The sequence below is a fragment of the Panthera pardus genome, unplaced genomic scaffold (genome assembly GCF_024362965.1).
Source record: "Panthera pardus isolate Hobbes unplaced genomic scaffold, ASM2436296v1 HiC_scaffold_8, whole genome shotgun sequence".
Taxonomy (NCBI): domain Eukaryota; kingdom Metazoa; phylum Chordata; class Mammalia; order Carnivora; family Felidae; genus Panthera; species Panthera pardus.
In genome coordinates, this window is record NW_026527013.1 from 90988954 (window position 1) to 91006676 (window position 17723).

The 17723-nt window shown below is 39.9% G+C and overlaps 2 protein-coding genes across 12 annotated transcripts in view; one reads left to right on the forward strand and one right to left on the reverse strand.

The window, feature by feature from the left end:
• The window catches only part of CROT (carnitine O-octanoyltransferase), a 47820-nt gene extending 42156 nt beyond the window's left edge, over nucleotides 1–5664 (forward strand). For both annotated transcript variants that reach the window (XM_019443203.2, XM_019443204.2), the window contains exons 15-18: nucleotides 1511–1589; nucleotides 1678–1771; nucleotides 2118–2237; nucleotides 4798–5664. In XM_019443203.2, coding sequence (XP_019298748.1) covers nucleotides 1511–1589; nucleotides 1678–1771; nucleotides 2118–2237; nucleotides 4798–4918 — 414 coding nt within the window. In that variant the 3' untranslated portion in view covers nucleotides 4919–5664. The remainder of the gene's footprint in view (nucleotides 1–1510; nucleotides 1590–1677; nucleotides 1772–2117; nucleotides 2238–4797) is intronic.
• ABCB4 (ATP binding cassette subfamily B member 4) overlaps nucleotides 3278–17723 on the reverse strand; it is a 79458-nt gene continuing 65012 nt past the window's right edge. For 3 of the 10 annotated variants that reach the window (XM_019443194.2, XM_019443196.2, XM_053896937.1), the window contains 7 exons: nucleotides 17326–17466; nucleotides 14061–14217; nucleotides 12358–12555; nucleotides 11184–11390; nucleotides 8302–8448; nucleotides 7683–7856; nucleotides 3280–3460 (listed from right to left, as the gene is read on the reverse strand). In XM_019443194.2, coding sequence (XP_019298739.2) covers nucleotides 3371–3460; nucleotides 7683–7856; nucleotides 8302–8448; nucleotides 11184–11390; nucleotides 12358–12555; nucleotides 14061–14217; nucleotides 17326–17466 — 1114 coding nt within the window. In that variant the 3' untranslated portion in view covers nucleotides 3280–3370. Of the gene's footprint in view, nucleotides 3461–7602; nucleotides 7857–8301; nucleotides 8449–11183; nucleotides 11424–11577; nucleotides 11699–12357; nucleotides 12556–14060; nucleotides 14218–17325; nucleotides 17467–17723 lie in introns of those variants that run through there. The other 7 variants (XM_019443198.2, XM_019443199.2, XM_053896935.1 and 4 more) reach the window with 6 other exon arrangements.

A 17723-nucleotide genomic window follows, 5' to 3' on the forward strand; every position in this document is an offset into this window, starting at 1 on the left:
TCAGCACAGAAAGTGCCCTTCTTACTGCACATCACCCATTTCCCCCATCTCCCCCATTTCCCTCCCCCCCATTTCCTCTCCTGCGACCCTCAGTTTAGTTAAGAGTCTGTTACAGTTTGCCTCCATTTCTGATTTTATCTTATTTTTCCTTCCTTTCCCCTTTGTTGGTCTGTTTTGTTTCTTGAATTACATATATGAGTGAAATCATATGGTATGTGTCTTTCTCTGACTTACTTTGTTTAGCACAATACACTCTAGTTCCATCCATGTTTTTCAAATGGAAAGAGTTTGTTCTTTCTGAAGGCTGAATAATATTCTCTATATATAGAGAGAGAGGCACACACACGTGTGCGCGCGCGCGCACACACACACACACACACACACACACACACACACACACACATCTTTATCCATTCATCAGTCAGTGGACATTTGGCTCTTTCCATAATTTGACTATTGTTGGGAGTGCTTCTGTAAACTTTGAGGTGCATGTGCCCCTTTGAATCAGTAGTTTTGTATCCTTTGGATAAATGTCTTGTAGTGCAGTTTCTGGGTTGTTAGAGTAGTTCTATTTTTAACTTTCTGAGGAACCGCCACACTGTTTTCCATAGTGGCTGCACAAGTTTGCATTCCCGCCAAAAGTGTAAGAGGGTTCCCCTTTCTCTGCATCATTGCCAATATGTTTCCTGAGTTGTTGATTTTAGCCATTCTGACAAGTGTGAGGTGGTATCTCATTGTGCTTTTGATTGGTATTTCAGCAAAGTGTCTTCAATACCATGAGTATTTGACTATTGTCGATCTGCCTTTGAGATAACACCAATAAAGTGAAGACTTTCCCAAAGTGCCTTAAAAGGAAGCTTTTCTTAATGTGTTTGAACGTTTTTGAAATCACAGATTCTTGTTTTAATGTGTTGGAACCAGAACAGTTTTGTTTTATATTTTTGTTTTGTTTTAAAAGTAATCTTTGTACCCAATCTGGGGCTTGAACTCACAACCGGGAGATCGAGAGTCACATCTCCTACCAACCAAGTCAGGCAGGCACCCCTATACTTTATTTATTTATTTATTTTTGAAGCATTTAGACGATAGGGTAGTTCCTTCCCCCTGGTATTTTGGTATTGTATTTTTTTCTTTAGTTTTGATAGACATAGTTATGTATGTGTTAATTTATTTTAGTGTCCTAGAACTGCTTCCTTATCATTTTGAACAACTGTGTGTTAGTATTGAAATCCTACTTGTTTCTGTCTTGACAGTTGTTAGTATCACTTCAGTGCTGCCCACAAGTTCCTATTGTTTTTCCTGTTCTGGGAAAGAAATAATCAAGATGCAGGACCTATAGGAAAGAAAAGGCAATAGAAGTGAGGAAAATAAATAGAAGCATGTGTCTAAAGGTCTTTTTAGAAATCTTTTCTCTCTCAGATGACCCGCATCCTAACTATATTGAGCTCAGGTTTTTTTGTTGTTATTGTTGCTGAAAGTTTATTGAAATGTGTCTTGATTTTTAACACAGCCTCTTGAGCGACAGCGAAAGATGTTACAAGCTTTTGCAAAACATGATAAAATGATGAAATATTGTTTGGCTGGAAAAGGTACTTACATTGGAATTATTCTGACTTAAAAAAAATTCTCTCATGTTGAAAAATTTTTTCTAGCTTAATACTTGGGGTTTCATTGCAGGATTTGACCGTCATCTTTTAGGTCTTTTACTCATAGCAAAAGAGGAAGATCTTCCAGTTCCAGAACTCTTTACAGACCCACTTTTCTCCAAAAGGTAATATAATGTAATGTAGTGTTTAATAACTTAATCAGTTCCTTCTTTCTGAAGGTTACAAGCTTTTTTAAAAATTTACATTTATTCATTTTTGAGAGAGGGAGACAGAGTGCCAGCAGGGGAGGGGCAGAGAGCAAGGGAGACACAGAATCTAAAGCAGCTTCCAGGCTCTGAGCTGTCAGCACAGAGCCCAAAGCGGGGCTCAAACTCAGCAATCGAGAGGTCATGACCTGACCTGAACTAGGAGGCCTAACCAACTGAGCCACCTCTGGGACCCTAAAAGCTTTTCTGAAGTAATGTAAGTTTCTGTAAGCCTAGTAAAATATCCTCTCTTTATGGCATACAGTGGAGGAGGTGGAAACTTTGTTCTCTCAACAAGTCTGGTTGGGTATTCAAGAGTCCTGGGAGTGGTGGTTCCCATGGTACACAATGGCTATGGATTTTTCTACCACATCAGAGATGACAGGTGAGACTGCTCTTCTCATTCTTGCTGTGCTACAGAGTAAGAAAGCTTTTATTCTGTCTTTTGAATGTCTTTCTTGCACTGTAATTCTGACTGTGTTGTCATCTGCCACTCGCTACATAGGTAATTATTTTTACCACGTGGGCATTTAATGTGTGTTTGTTTCTCTATCCTGCTTTTGGGACACTGGTCAAATCAGTCCCTTAGGCATTTTGTGCAGAACACCAATTTAGGTTGACTCAGTGATATACTGCCATCATCCTTAAATCTCAGTACACATATTAACATATTCTGGGCAAGGTGTTTTATGGTAATAAAACACATAAAATGTAATTGCCTATAAATATGTGGTGGTTCATGTAGTCCTAACAGTACTAATGTGACCAAGATAAGAGACTAGGTAAATTAATTTATATTCCAAAAAAGAATGTTTTACCAGCTCAGATGCAATTTCAGATGAGGTTTGATTTATGTTTGTGGAAAGAATGAGAAAGAAAATACTAAAACCTATTAGGTGGAGAATAAGGTAATATGAAATTGGGAGAATGGCTTGCAAGGTCTTCATCCATATAGTCTGGCCATCTCAGAGATCTTTGAGAGCTTGGGGGGCTTTGTAAAAAATCATGTGGCCACATTTAGCACTATGTGAATAAGATGGATTGGGGGCTTCGGATGGAATGTGAACAATTGGACTGATAATATGTATGACATATTTCAGTTTGTAATTTATTTTTTTCATTAACTTTTTAAAAAGAGTTTACAGTCAGGGTTGTTCTGCAAAATGTTCTCTTCTGCCTCCGTGTCAAGTGTGACCTGTGCATATAGTCTTATACCAGTGGTACTTATATTTGTTAGCATCTAAGTCCTTAGATATTTATTCCCATAGTATTTAGTTTATGTCCATGAATGTACAAATTAAAGATTAAATTACAAAGGTTCAACATAGATCTTACTATGTTTTCATATAAAGGGTCTACGGTCTAAAATCATGATCAGACACAGAGCATAAGCATTCTAACATATTTCCTGACAAGTATGGATCTTGTATTGCATGCAGTGACAAGGGTTCAGTCCAGACACAAAAGTTCTCTGACTTTGGAAGTCCCGATCCTGGGGCAGAACATCCATTCACTCATTCAGGAAATATGTATTGGAAACTTGTAGCATTTTAGGTGCTCAGGATGCAAGACAGACCAGATTTTCGCTTTTAGAGATTTTATTTTCTCCTGGGGAAAGAGAGACAGAAGCAAATAAGCAAGATAAGTAGTGATGAGTGCTGGGAAGCGAAAGCAAGCTGATGTGGTAATACAGACACACTGGTGGGGAGGGCGAGATCGAGCACCGCTTTACTTAGTGTGGTCAGAGAGCAACAGGGAAGTTGAGATGTTAGGGATGAGAAGGAATTAATACTATGCCAAGAAAGCAGCTCTCCAGACTCCGATCACCGCCTGCTACCTCCAGTGCCACCACCCGGGCTGAGCCACCATCTTCTCCCACTGAGGTTATTGCAACAGGTTCTCATGTGGTCTTCTGGGTCCACCCTTTCATTCTTACAGACCACTGTCTACACAACAGCCCTGATGCCCTTTTAAAAATGTGACTCAAGTCCTATCATTTTTCGCAAAATTCTCCAAGAGCTCATCTCACTCACAGTAAAATTCAGAGTCCTCCTGTGAGATCCTGTCTGATCAAGTTCTCAGTCACAGATCTGACCTTTCCTCTATAGCTCTCCTCCTCTTTCAGTCTACTGCAGCCACCCTTGCCTTCTTGTACCTGGAGTACAGCAAGCAAGCTCCCTCCTCCTGGCATTTGTGGTTGTGATTTCCTCTGCCTCCTACTCTTCCTTGAAATAACATGCAGGGATCACTCCGTTAGTCCGTACAGGTATTTGCTTAAAATTTGCTCTGGTCGGGGAGGCCTTCTCTGATGGTCTAAAATAGCCCTTGTGCCTCCTTCACACATACCTGCTGCATTTTTTTTTTTTTTAGAACACTCATAACCATCCAGTGGGTATCCATGTTTATTTGTATGTTCTCTTTCTTCCCTTCCTAGAATATAAGCCCAGAAGAACAGGGGTTTTGATTTGTCTGTTGTTGTATCCCCAGCCCTGTAACAATGCCTTCTAAATAAGTAGAATACACTTAACGTTTTCACAGTGACTTTGCTGGTGAACAAAATTATATGGTCGTGGGGTAGGAAAGAGCCTGATATTTATAAGGAACAGAAAGAAACAGCATGACTATTAATTAGCAATGAAGTTGCTTTGGGTGGGGGTAGAAGTTGAAGAGGTCCTCCATTTGGAGGACAGTGTTCTCAAGTCTGGGTACACATGAGAATCACCTAGAAAGCTTTAAAAACATTGCTTCTGGAGACAGAGTCTTGGTTTGGGTGGTCAGTTGATACAGGGCCTTGTAATACAAGAAGTCAGAATTTTCTAAGTATGATAGTAGGCATTTTACCAGATGGTGTAAAGGTCACAGCTGTGTTCATCATCACCATTTGGAGCCTCTTTGTGTTGTGATTTTTGTATAGTACTTAATCATTTTTTATTTGTGCTTCACAGGTTTAATGTGGCCAGTACAGCCTGGAAATCCTGCCCAGAAACTGATGCAGAAAAGCTGGTTCAGCTGGTTTTTCATTCTTTCCAAGATATGATGCAGCTGATGAACACTGCCCATCTTTAGAGACTAGTCATTTATTAAGCATTTACAAAAATATTAAACCGGGTGTGGAGAGTGGGTTGTTGATGTGAGATAGAAAGGAATATTGATTTAAAGGAAACTTGTTAAATGTAGAAATAGGTAGAATCACGTTTTTTAAATCTATTCTCACCTAGAAGATAAAAATAGGATTTTTAAGCTTCCTCTGATGCAGTAGCAATGCAAATTGATACAACGAAATATAGCATCATGCGAAAGTTGAAGATGAGCCTCAACAATGCAAGTCTACAATTTTTAATAATGCAAGTCTTACTCTTAACTTACACATATTTTTGTTGGTACCTGTATAGATTATAAATCCTCTGACCATCATTGTAGAGTCTGTCTTCCAAGCACTTTAACGTTTTCTAGTTGCCAAAGGATATAAAGTACGTGATTAAATGCTAACTCCCCGTGAAGTCATTGCCTTCCACATTCAGCACAGGGATACAAGCCTGCTTTGTTTGATGGGAAAGGCCACTACAATTTACTGGTCATTTAAAAGTAGAATTTCTGTTGGATATAAGAATTAGAGGGAGGTTTATACCCTATGATGCATATAGACAAAAAACCTATCAAAATTCATTATAACTAGTTTGTGAATATAAAATGAAAGCACATATTTAGAGTTGGTGACTTTAAAAAGATTGAATGTTGAATCAGATTCTCAGGATTTTACAGGTTTTTTTTCCCTGCTGTTCAAAATAGAAAATAAAGCTGTCAATCCTATAGCTTCTTGTATGGTGTTTGGATAACTAATCCATTCCTGTTTGACCTTCTACTTTCTGATGTAACTTAGGTGCTGCTGCGTACAACACCACCGAAAACTAACGGTCTTAAATCAATTGATTATTTCACATGATGGTGTCAGTTGACTGTGCCCAGTTGGGTAGTTCTTCTGATCTTGCTGTAGTTTAATGTGGCTGCATTCACTAGGGTGAATGGAATGAGGCTGTAAAGCCCCCACTCCCTGGCGACTTGGTACCTGGGACACTCTCCACATGGTCTCTGATCATTCAGTATTCTAGCCTTGACTTCTGTACTTGGCATTGGGAGTGTTCCCAGAGAGAAAGGTAGAATTTGCAAGACCTCTTGAGGCCTAGGCTCTGAAGTCACGTGATGTCACTTGTTTTAACCAATAAAATGCCAAATAAGTTGCAATAGCAGTGTAGATTCAAGGCGGGGGGGGGGAGGGGGAGAGTGTCATTTCTTGATAGAAGAAACAGTCATTTTTTTTAGTTTTTTAAATGTTTTTATTTATTTTTGAAGGAGAGAGAGAGCGCATGAGTGGGGGAGGAACAAAGAGGGAGACACAGAATCCAAAGCAGGCTCCAGGCTCTGAGCTGTCAGCACAGAGCCCGATGCAGGGCTTGAACCCACAGACCGTGAGATCATGACCTGTGCTGAAGTCAGAAGCTCATCCGAGCCACCCAGCTGGCCTCTGTTTTTTTGTGAAAAGTTGAGTGGGCTTCTTTAGCAATGGATATATCCTTAACAGTTCATATTTCCTCCTATTCTGTACTTTGGCCCTTTTTCCTCATTAGTACAATTTTATAGACTACATTGCCATGGGATTTAGAATCATTTGGTTTGCTGTTGTTAAATAATGTCTAAAGACTTGGTATTTTAGAAACTATTCACCTCCTGCAGAGAAACCTCTTCTGTGCTACTTCAACACGTTTCCCTAACCTGCCTGATGTAAAAATCATCTGTAATGCTTTTTACAAAGAGCTTTCTGGGTCTCAACCCTACTGGTAGTAGTAAAATTTTCAGAGGCTTTTGAGTCACCACTTGGGTAATGAACCCTTGCCCTATTCTTCTCTTGGTTAATCTGAAATTTAGTCCACTACCCACATGGTTCCATGTGAAAAAAATCTTTGGTAAGATCTGGTTTGTTACAGATAGAGGAACGGAGCTGGGGCAGTTTATTTACCTAAAGAGCCTGTGACAGAGGTGAGAATGGATAGTGCCTCAATAAATTATAAACAAATGGAAAATTAAGGAAAAACCTTTTCGTATGGTTACAAAGGTTGCCTAGATTTCTTTTCCCTATCTCAACATATTCTGGGAAAATTAGGATTAGTGATAAAAAGTAATAGAGAACCTAGCATTTTGTTGTTTCCAATGTTTCAAATTAGCCTTGAGATAACTGCAATTTTTATGGAGTTAAAATTTTAATTAATGTTCAATTTTTTATTTTACAGGAACAGATGTGTGCCTGTGAAGTTAGCTTGTGTAAGAATCTCATTTTCTCTTGGACTTTGATGATAAAGTTGGGAATCCATTGTTTTGGAAAAAACAAATCCAAAAGAATAGTTTAGAAACTCACCAAGGTAGACAGTAGGCAGTGGAACAATGAATATATTTTTCCTTTTTCTTTGGAAAATTTTCCAGTCTATCCTGTCATCTACCCAGGTATTCAGGACAGTAAGAAGTTTCCCTGTGTCTGTGCTGTTAGCTCTATAGCTTTATTTTATTTGAACTTGTCTTTTCTCTGTATGTTTCTGATAACAACAGCTAGGCTGCCATTTTTATACCTCATCAAGACAGGTGTCACTTGTAACTCCTGAATTTGCAATGCTATAGTATCAGCAGCAAATCAGATGTTCTAAAACTTATGAGATACATCTGAATTCTATGATTTGTAAAAAAACAATTTCTAGTTTAAATCAGAGAAAGCTATAATTTGAATTTATTTTTAAGACGTAACAAGAGTTCATAAGTTCTGTGTCCCAGCCTGGACACTGACCATGGAAAAGTAGATGCCTTTCTGAGCCAGCAGCTGTTGATGTGTGCCATGCTCCTTGACCTTGCCATTCTGAAACACCACTATTAGGTCTGCGTTCTGGATGGTAGACAGGCGGTGAGCGATCACGATGCAGGTGCGGCCTTCTCTGGCTTTGTCCAGGGCTTCTTGCACAATCTAATGATCAATCAGAACAGAAACCTTAAACTTTCACCATCACAGAAGAATATTTTACTTTTTATATTCTCATCTCTGAATCTTTGAGTCTTTGGTTTTAATGCATGTAAATTTACATAAATGGCATTTAAAAAGTATTTTCTTTTTAATTATAATAAAAACCGATTCTCACTAAATCACAGGTATCTAAGTTTTCTGTCCAGTTCTCTTACTTACTAGTTCCCTTTTATTATTTTCTAGTTTTTCATTATCTTATTAGTCCCCCTTTATTTCTATTTTATTGTGCTAAAAATGTGATGTATGCCGCTTTTTTCTTTTGAATATTTTTGGTTTAGGAAATAAGATAATTTTACAAAATTTGGGAAAAATTTTACTTTTTTTCGTAGTTGATAGCGCACAAAAACTATTGTACAAAGTAAATGGAACATCAGGGCAGAGGCCACACCTTTTCACTTTCAGTATCCAGAGCTGATGTAGCTTCGTCCAACAGTAGGATTTGAGGTTGTCTGATAAGGGCTCGGGCGATAGCAATCCTCTGTTTTTGACCTCCTGAGAGCTGAGTTCCCTTATCTCCCACTCTTGTTTCATATTTCTGCAAGTTAACCATTAGTAAAGTTAATCAAGTCCTAACCCCCCAAAATGATTAATGGTATACTGAATAAACTTGTACTTTGCAACATTTGACAGTTCTACTTAACAGGAAAAAAATATTTGGAAACAAAAGTTTACATAACAGCTACTTGGTGATCCATTTAATTTTTCCCCCCACTTAATCACGATCAAACTAGAAGAAAGTTCTTTAGTTCTCACCAGTGTTCTGCAACAGAAATTTGAGCAATAAATTCTTGAGTTCCTACCATTCTCATAATGCCAACTGATCTGATGTCTTTGCAGTCTTTAAAGGTTAAATATAAATATTTGAGTTTTACCTTTAAGGTTAAATATTCATATGGAACCTAGTGTATTCTCTTTTCAACTCATTCATTCACTTAAATATTTATGGAATACCTGTTATACCAACAACTGTGAGAAATATAAAAATGGAGGCAGCTTTTTTTGTTGTTACCCTGAAGGAATTTATAATGTGAAGAGATCAGCCACCTATACAGCACTCTATTTAAGGTCAAATAGGTGCCAAATGAGTAATATATTCAACATGGTATGAAAGATCAGAAGCAGCAAATAGCAACTATGGAGAGAAAGCAGGAGAACAAAGAAGAGATACATGAAGGAAAGAAACCTTTGTGCATGAAGGAAAGAAGTTGGAAAGCTGCATCTTGAGAAAGAACATTCTAGGCTGGGGGGAAAAAAAGCAGAAGGAATAAAGGGCCAAAAAAGTACTGTAGGGCTTAGGCAGTAATGTGAATTTCCTCAAGTCCAAGGTCAGTAAAGAGCTGAAGCTTTATTCTATACGAGGGTCCATGACTAGGTGTTAAGGGTGAGTAAGGTTAACCAACATGGAGGGTTTGACAGTGTATGACTGTTAGTTACAGCAGAAGAGAAAAGGTAAAAATAGTCGAGATTTATTTCAGCTTAATTCAGTGGAACCTGAGATGCTAGCTGAGACACAAGATTAATGATCCCTGCCATCACTTTTGACATTCAAATAATCTTTGCAGGACAACTCACCTTTACAACAATTAAGAAAATTGTTGCACTGTTTCTCATTTTTAAATCCATAGTGACTTAAATGCACTTTGGCTACAGACACAGTAGCTACAATAAGCTAACAAGGGAGAGTTGGGGACCATGCAAATAAGAGAATAATGCCCTCTCCAAATGAATAAATTGAAACATTAAAGAAAAACTATACGAAAATATAAAACTTAAAAAAAAAATGGAGAAATTCTTCAAGACCTGGGGCTAGGGAAATAGCCCTGTTTGATACCAAGTGCACAATGTGTATAAAGAAAAAGTGTTAACTGGACCTTATCAAAATTAAACACTTGGCTCTGCATATGACCCTGTTAAAGGATAAAAAAATAAGCTATCGACTGGCTCAAAATATTTGCAAACTATGTATTTGACAAAAGACTAATAACTAAAATATGTAAGTATCTGTCAGAACTCAACTTTTTCAAATTAGAAAATAAGTAAAAAAACAGGTTATTTCACCAAAAAGGAAATACAGTCTGTATTTCCAAGTAAGTATGTAAGTATGTAAAAAGATGTTCATTTCTCAGGAAATCCACCACAATGAGTTATTACTACACATCTATCAGAATTACAACAGCAAATGCTGGCAAAGATGCAGAGAAGCTGTAATTCACACCTGCCGGTAGGAACACAAGATGGTACACTCTGGAAAACAGTTAAGCAGTTTGTTAGAAAACCGAACACAATTACCGTGTGGTCCAGCAACTGCACTTGTGGGCATGTATCTGAGATATAAAAACTCCAGTTCGCACTAAAACCTGTACAGTAATACTTAGGAGATTTTAATAGCCAAAACCTAGACACAACCTAGATAGGCTTCAACAGGTGAATGGCTCAACGAGCTGGTACATCCGTACCATGCAATCTTACTCGTCCTACTAATCAGGACGGCATGGCACTAAAGAGAGAAAAAGGCATAAACTATAGAGAACAAGAACTTGAGGGGATTATGCTGCGTGGAAAAAGCTCATCTTAATAGTCTATGCATGCTTATATAGCATTCTTAGAATAGAAAATTAGAGAAATGGAAAACTTAGTGGTTGGCCAAAGGTTGGGTGGAGTGAGGATAAAAGGGAGAGGTGCCTGACTGTAACGGGGCAACATGAGGGATGCTGGGGCGGCGTCTGCACGTGCAGTAACAGTGCAGAGAACTAAACAGAAGCAAATGACGACTAAAACTAGAGGATCTAAGATGAGCACATTCTATCAGTGACTATCCTGGTTGTGATACTGTATTACAGTTTGGCAAGATGGCACTGGAGGCAGCTAGGTAAAGGGTACGTAAAATCTCTGTTCCTTACAACCACGTGTCCATGTTTACCCCCAAAAATCATTAAAAATATAAGTACCATAAGGGATAAATCAAACAGGACTGCAATCTGAATGCAGCCCACAGCCACCAGTTTGCAACCTGAGAGACGGTGTTTACAGCTAATGTCACCTCATTTGCCTCTCACTGCCTTTATAAGATCTAGACATGATGACTAATATTCTCATCTGCCAGTAAGGAAACACGGTATGCAGTTCAGTGTGTTGTCCAAGGTCCCAGTGCTACCAAAGAGAGAAATTCTCTAAGATTTTGTTGGTGTGTAACTTTGTGTACTGCTTGGAGGATGAAAACCGTTTGCAGTTGACTGTGATTTCATCCTAAGAAGTGACGCATTAACTTACGCGGGGTAAGGTCTCGATGAAAGGATGGATGTTGGCTGCTTTGGCTGCGTTCACAATTTCATCCTGTGACACCACCCGGCTGTTGTCTCCGTAGGCGATATTCTCAGCAATGCTGCAGTCAAACAGGACTGGCTCCTGGGACACAATTCCAAGGTGGGCTCTGAGCCACTGGATGTTAAGTTTCTTTGCCTCTTGACCATCTAGGAGCTGAAAACCAAAGTCCACAAACTATAAGACGGGCTTAAAAAGAGAAAAAAAACCCAAATCATAAACTAATAGATTTACCATTTGGAGCATTGTTGCATGTGGGCATCATCAGTTTGTGAAGTAACAAGACTCCCAGCCTCTAAGCGCTCACATTGTTGGAGGCCAACAAAATGATTTTTATGGTGACTAGGCCATCCTTTCTTGTATCTCACCAGCAAAATGGTCGCTTATTTGGCCTTGTCTTTCCAAATTACCCTTCGTCCTTATCTGCCCTCCTCCAGGCCAGTGTTCCTTCTGCCTCTAGAAGTCTGCAATTAGGTGTCCTACTCATATCTGCTGTTCCTGGAATGACTCCAACCTTTCAACTTGACTTTACTCCCCTCTTCTGGGTGGACCAGTTAAAAAAGCTGGTAAGTATGTGGCCCCAGATTCCCAAAGTTGGGTATCTCCTGTCCTACCTCTACCACTCTTTCCCTGAGAACTACCAGCCTTAAATTTCTCCCATTTCTCTTTCTGATGTCACTAAGGACAAGAGTTCAATACTACGTAAAACAAGTTCAAAGGACATTGTCTTTGGGAATATGGTTTTGGTGGTGGTGATTTTTTTTAAGCAGGAGGCGCAGTGCTTCTAGAGGAGTCTTGTGATAGATTAGCTGAGAATGCAGTAACCTTCTGGGTGAAGGAATAGAAACAAGTACACTTAGTCTTGACCTCTCCATAAATAAAGATATTCCCACCAGAGTATTAATACAGCATACCTACACAGTGTAGTCAAGCTATTGTTACCCTATTGTTCGATCTACTCGTCTAGGGGTGCCAGTTTGAGGTTTATAGAATGTGGTCATCACACCAAATAGGATTATAGGCCTTTATTTGCCCCATTTTTTTCCATTACAAGAATACTGGTTTATCGGCCACTTGAAGTAAAGCCCTAAATCAGGTTACAAACTTAAGAAAGTGTGCTCACCACTGTTCCGGCCATTGGGTCGTAGAACCGCTCAAGGAGCTGGACCACCGTGCTCTTCCCGCAGCCACTGCTGCCCACCAGGGCCAGCGTCTGGCCCTTTTTCACCTCCAGGCTCAGCCCCCGAAGCACTGGGGTATCTGGTCGAGTGGGATAGTTGAACAGGACTTTATTAAATGTCACATTTCCTTCCAACTTATCCTAAAAACAAAACAAAACAACACCAAAGTTTAATGTTACTATTATAATTGGTCTGATAATTATTACAAGTCTTTCACAGCAACTTTAGCAAAGATAAAGTAGAAAGACATAAAATTCATATTCAGTCTAAGTGTTGGCACTGGTTATTACTGAAAGCAAGTTGTTGTTACATAAAATGAAGATAGGAGAATGGGGTAAAAGTTAGAGTCACATTAGAAAGACTTGTTCTCTAAACTCAATTTCTGGTTCGTTTAGATAACTATTTAGCTTTCCCAGATGAGGATTCTGAGGCTAGAGCCAAGCCAGTGGCCAAAGGCTCAAAGGTTTGGGCGTTCAGTGCAGTGTCTCACTGAGGTGTTGGTGGACAGCCCTGACCTCCAACCCTGGCTGCCTTTTTGTTTTGTTTTGTTTTTGTTTTTTACTTTTTGTGAGAGAGAGAGAGAAGGAGGGGCAGAGAGAGGGGTGGGGACAGAGACTCCCAAGAGGGTTTTACACTGACAGCAAGAGAGCCCAATGTGGGGCTGAAACTCGTGAACACTGAGATCATGACCTGAGCTGAAATCAAGAATCAAGACACTTAACTGAGCCACCCAGGGTACCCCCTGGCCACCTCTTTATCTCATTCGTGGGGCACGGCCATTTTCTCAGCAGGTGACATCCATGATAAAGTCCCAGAAAAACTGTCTAACTCCTCATTTCTTTCCCCACACTGCTGCTTGTGCATTATAATGTACGGCAGCTCATCTCCTACAAAGAACATTCAGATCTAAATTTGAATTAACTTTGGAGACAGTATAGCATCATTACTCTTAATGTGAATGAAGGAGCCTTCTTACCAATTTAACACTGTCATTACAAAATGTGATTAAAGCCCAATTGCTATTTTTAATATTTTTTAAAGATTGTATTTTTTAAGTTATCTCTCTACCCAACATGGGGCCTGAACTCACAATCCTGAGATAAAGAGTTGTATGCTGTATCCACTGAGCCAGCCAGGCACCCCAGCACAATTGCTATTTGCATTTACCCATAGAATTACATGCATAGACCTTCATGCAGAAATAACTAACAGTTTTCATGGGAATTACTCAGTTCTTGTATATCTGGAGTATTTTAATTTTTTTAAAACTTCATTATTATGACTTTTCGTTCGATACAGGAGGTTTTAGGTTTTCAAAATCAAAAAAAAATTTTTTTAAGTAAGCTCTATGCCCAACATGGGGCTTGAACTCACCACCTCAAGATCAAGAGCCGCATGCTCCACTCACTGAGCCCAGGCTCCTCTTTCTTTACTTCCAGTGTACTCTATTTCAGAATCCTTGAAACCTCTTACGAACTGTTAAACTGTTAAGGATGCAGGCCAAATATTAGCCCTGTAAATATCCCAGAGTAAGCTAAAACAGGCTGATAGAATCATTACAAACGTATCCTGCGGTTATAATCTAGCAGACATCAAGCCTTTCGGAAAAATTAAGCAAGCATTCATCAGGCAACGGAGAACTCACAGGCCTCAGGCCCTCTTTACTGTAGCTGTCAATCAGAGGTTGCCTTTCAAGCAGCATGAATAAGTGGGCTGCAGACAGCTTGGATTTTGCATAGTCCGGAGCAAAGGAGCTAGCGTGTCCTAGAGCTACCGCACCAAACACAATCGCTGTAAAAACCCTAGAAGGAAGGAGAGGAATGAAAACCTTAGTTTCTGTAATTAGCTCTGTGATATTTCGAAGTCCAAAGACATACTGCTTACTAGTATTGATTTTCTTTACTCCCTTGGGTACCCCTTCACTGATCCCTGCCTCCCCCTGACCCCACCACAAGACCACTACACACATTTCCATGAAGTTCCACTAACAAAGGACATCTAGAGGAGAAGCAAAAATTGATGTAACTTGCCACGGTTTTTCTTTTTCAGGAAGTGGCTTATAACTGAATCTGACTGTGACCTCAAGTACTTTTAGTGACTAGTTATACCCTTTTTAGACCTGAGGGAACGGAATGAAGTACAGACAGAGTGCTGGGGGGGGGGGGGGGGTTGGGAGGGTGGCAGAGGGGGGGGGGTGTTGGGGGCAGGTGTGATCAGCCTCCAACAAGAAAGAATGTTTCCTATTGAATTGCTGGCCCTGACTTCCAGTTGGTAGTTTCTTCTAGGCTCCCAAACAGTATTAATCACTGTAGTTAAAGAAATTTTGTTAGGGAAAATAAGTTCTTTTACTAGAACTAGGTTTTCTCTTACAATTCAGCTAACTATTTTCACTACCCTCAGAAAAACAACTGCCCTAAAGTTCTATTTTCCAATGATCTTCTCTTTGAAGAATGATAATACATTATAGTATCTTTTAGGAAAGGCTAAAGATTCTGAGATCTGTATCTCCACAAAACTATTTACTTCTGACATCAGAGCTTCCCTAGAAAAAGGGGAGGGGAGGAAAATTTTTATCTACCAATACTTAAAAATTTTTTTAAAAACTTTCATGTCCCAAACTTCTAAATCTAAGGTATCAAAATAGGTTTTAAGTACACCGGGGGGCAGGAATGGTGGGTGTAATAAGGCTTTCCCTTAAAAACTGGGTAAGTTTGGTTACCAAAAACTAAATCTTAAAATAGTAATGAACCAGCATGTTGCTGCCTAGCTTTCTGATATAGCCTATAAATTAGCTTTAGCATTGAAGACTAAAAAGTTGTCTTCCAATTATCCAGAATTGAATTTATTAATGGTAGTGATGAAGTTTTGGGGGGATGGTGGGCTGGTCCAGAGCCAACGACCAAGAAAGAATTCTTGAAGATGTCTTTGGTACAAAAAGGTGATTTTAATAAAGCATGGGGACACGACCCATGCAGGGGGAAGAGCTGTATAGTATGGGGTCTTGACGGGTAAATCATTATATACCCTCAGGTTGGGAAGGGGTCTGGGAGAGAGTAAGTCTCTAAGGAATTTTGGAAGCAAGGTTTCCAGGACCTTGAAGGGCTAGCTGTTGCTAAGAAAATGCCATTTTTTACCATTTAATAAAACCCCAGCCATGAGACCCTTCAAATGTATACTGGGGGGGGGGGGGGGGGGGCATAAGCTTGGAGTTTGATTGCCAGCATATATCCTGCGGCAACTGAGATAAAGGAAGTAGAATTACAGGATCCTTGAGGTTGGGATAATAAGCTAAGGTTCTCTTTTGCCCCTAACAAAGTGTCATAATCTAAACAGCTCAGCTCCTGGAGGGAGGTCACTCTGCCAGTTTCAAGGACTTGTCAATGGGCTGAGGGCCGTAAGGGAATTTAATTTTTCATTTGCTTTAGTTTCCCACATTACCATGGCAAGCACTTAAACCCTTTCCTTTGTTCTTGGGTAGCCAGGAGTGTCCAAGGAGTATCACAGAGATCCCACCTGGGGACTGGGGGGGGGGGGGGGGGGGGGAGGGGGTTGCTAGCTTGGGCTAGCCTGACTCATATTCCCTCATCAGTAGAAACAAAAAAGCAGGGCCAATTTTCTCAGTGATGCTCTTCTAGAAAATAAAAGTACTCTAAGTTGTAATTCCCAGAGCTGGATATTGCCATTTGTGCCTCTCCAACCACTTTCTGCTCTCCACCTCACCCCCACACCCCATCTTCTACCATCTCACTTCCTGCCTGAGAAGCTGACCTTCATGGATGGCATCAAAAGGTTTTTCTTGTACTCTGGCTTCTGATGGGGTTTGGCCATGAAAGGCAACAGCAGGGGAAGGGAGGGCTGGAGGAGTGGGAGGCCAGGGTATTGTTTCATTGGCTTCTGTCTGGTTAGATTCTTGTGTTGTTGGTGTCCCTCCATCAGGGACCACAGACGCCCCCCTATGCAGGGTTCTGAGAATCTTCCCCTCCTCTGGCCCTTTAGGCTGAGGCTCTCAGTGGTTGGTTCCTAGCTGCAAACTGCTGGGGTGTTCACAGCTTTCCTGGGTACTGCTTACCTTAACTCTTCTCACACCTTTATAAACAGACCCTTTAGCAAACTCTTAGTTACCGCTTTGAAGGAGCATCTGTTTCCTGCTGGGATCCTGAAAGCTATGAACATTATATATACCTTTTTTCATAGTTATTTTAATTTTGGATGAAACCGCTTTCCTTGTCTTGACCCTGTTCAAAAAAAAAGGCTGCTCACTCCTACTTTAAAATCAACCCGTTAGAGCAGAAATACGCCCAGTGATCTTAAAAAGAATGGCTTCCCTTTGGCTAAACAAGAATGCAACCTAATTGAATGTATTTAGCATATTTTGAAAAGAGGAATGCATCCGTTAGGAAGACCACTGGTTAGCCTTGGAAACCGAGAAAAAAGGAGAGGCTACGAGGCGATGCTGGCAAGGTCATCCCAGGCCTAGTCAGGGGAACAAGGCTCTGCCAGATTTCAGTTAAGCATTCCCATCCCATTATCCACGCCATCTTTGGTTGCAGATCAACAGCAAGTATTTAACCCTCTGTTTTGAGTCCATGGTAACCAGCGATTTTCTCGTTACAATTTATTTCTGCCTACACTCCACAATAAGAAACCTTGCTCTCCTCTTGACTGGAGTTCTGTGTACTACTACAATTCTGGTATATGATCACTTTTAGGAGCTTGGTTCATTTTAGTTCAACTCGGATGTTTAAATTGTACTTGGAGAATTATCAAGATCAGATTTCTGTGGCAGATTCAACTCTCTGACCTCATTTTAGAGCACGTGTTTTTTTTTCTATTCCCAAACTTTACATAGACCTACTAAAACCTTTCTCTAAAACCTTTGTATAGAATAATCTATTTTTAAGTTTACTTACAGAATAACATCTCTGAAGCGCATGTGTCCGTTCACGATGAGATACGCACCAAATCGAAAACAACCGGCGTAGGAAAAATACATAAATGCTTGTGAAATACTAAAAGTAATACCATAGACGTGTGCCTTCTGCACAGAATTCCTGAAAGGCAAGTTAGTATATTCATAACCTTCTCTTTGGCCTCTCTTAGCACTTTGTCATAGAAAGAGCAACAGCTTCTAAGGCTGGGTTTATATTCTGACTCCAGTTTTATTAGTTTGAGTGAGTGACAATCTCTCTATCATCACGTTTTCCAATTTGTATAATGGGAATAAACAGCATGATGCAGAATTCTTTTGAGGATTAAACAATATAAATGTCTAGCAAAGCATCTCATTATTGGTTGTTCAAATGAGAGG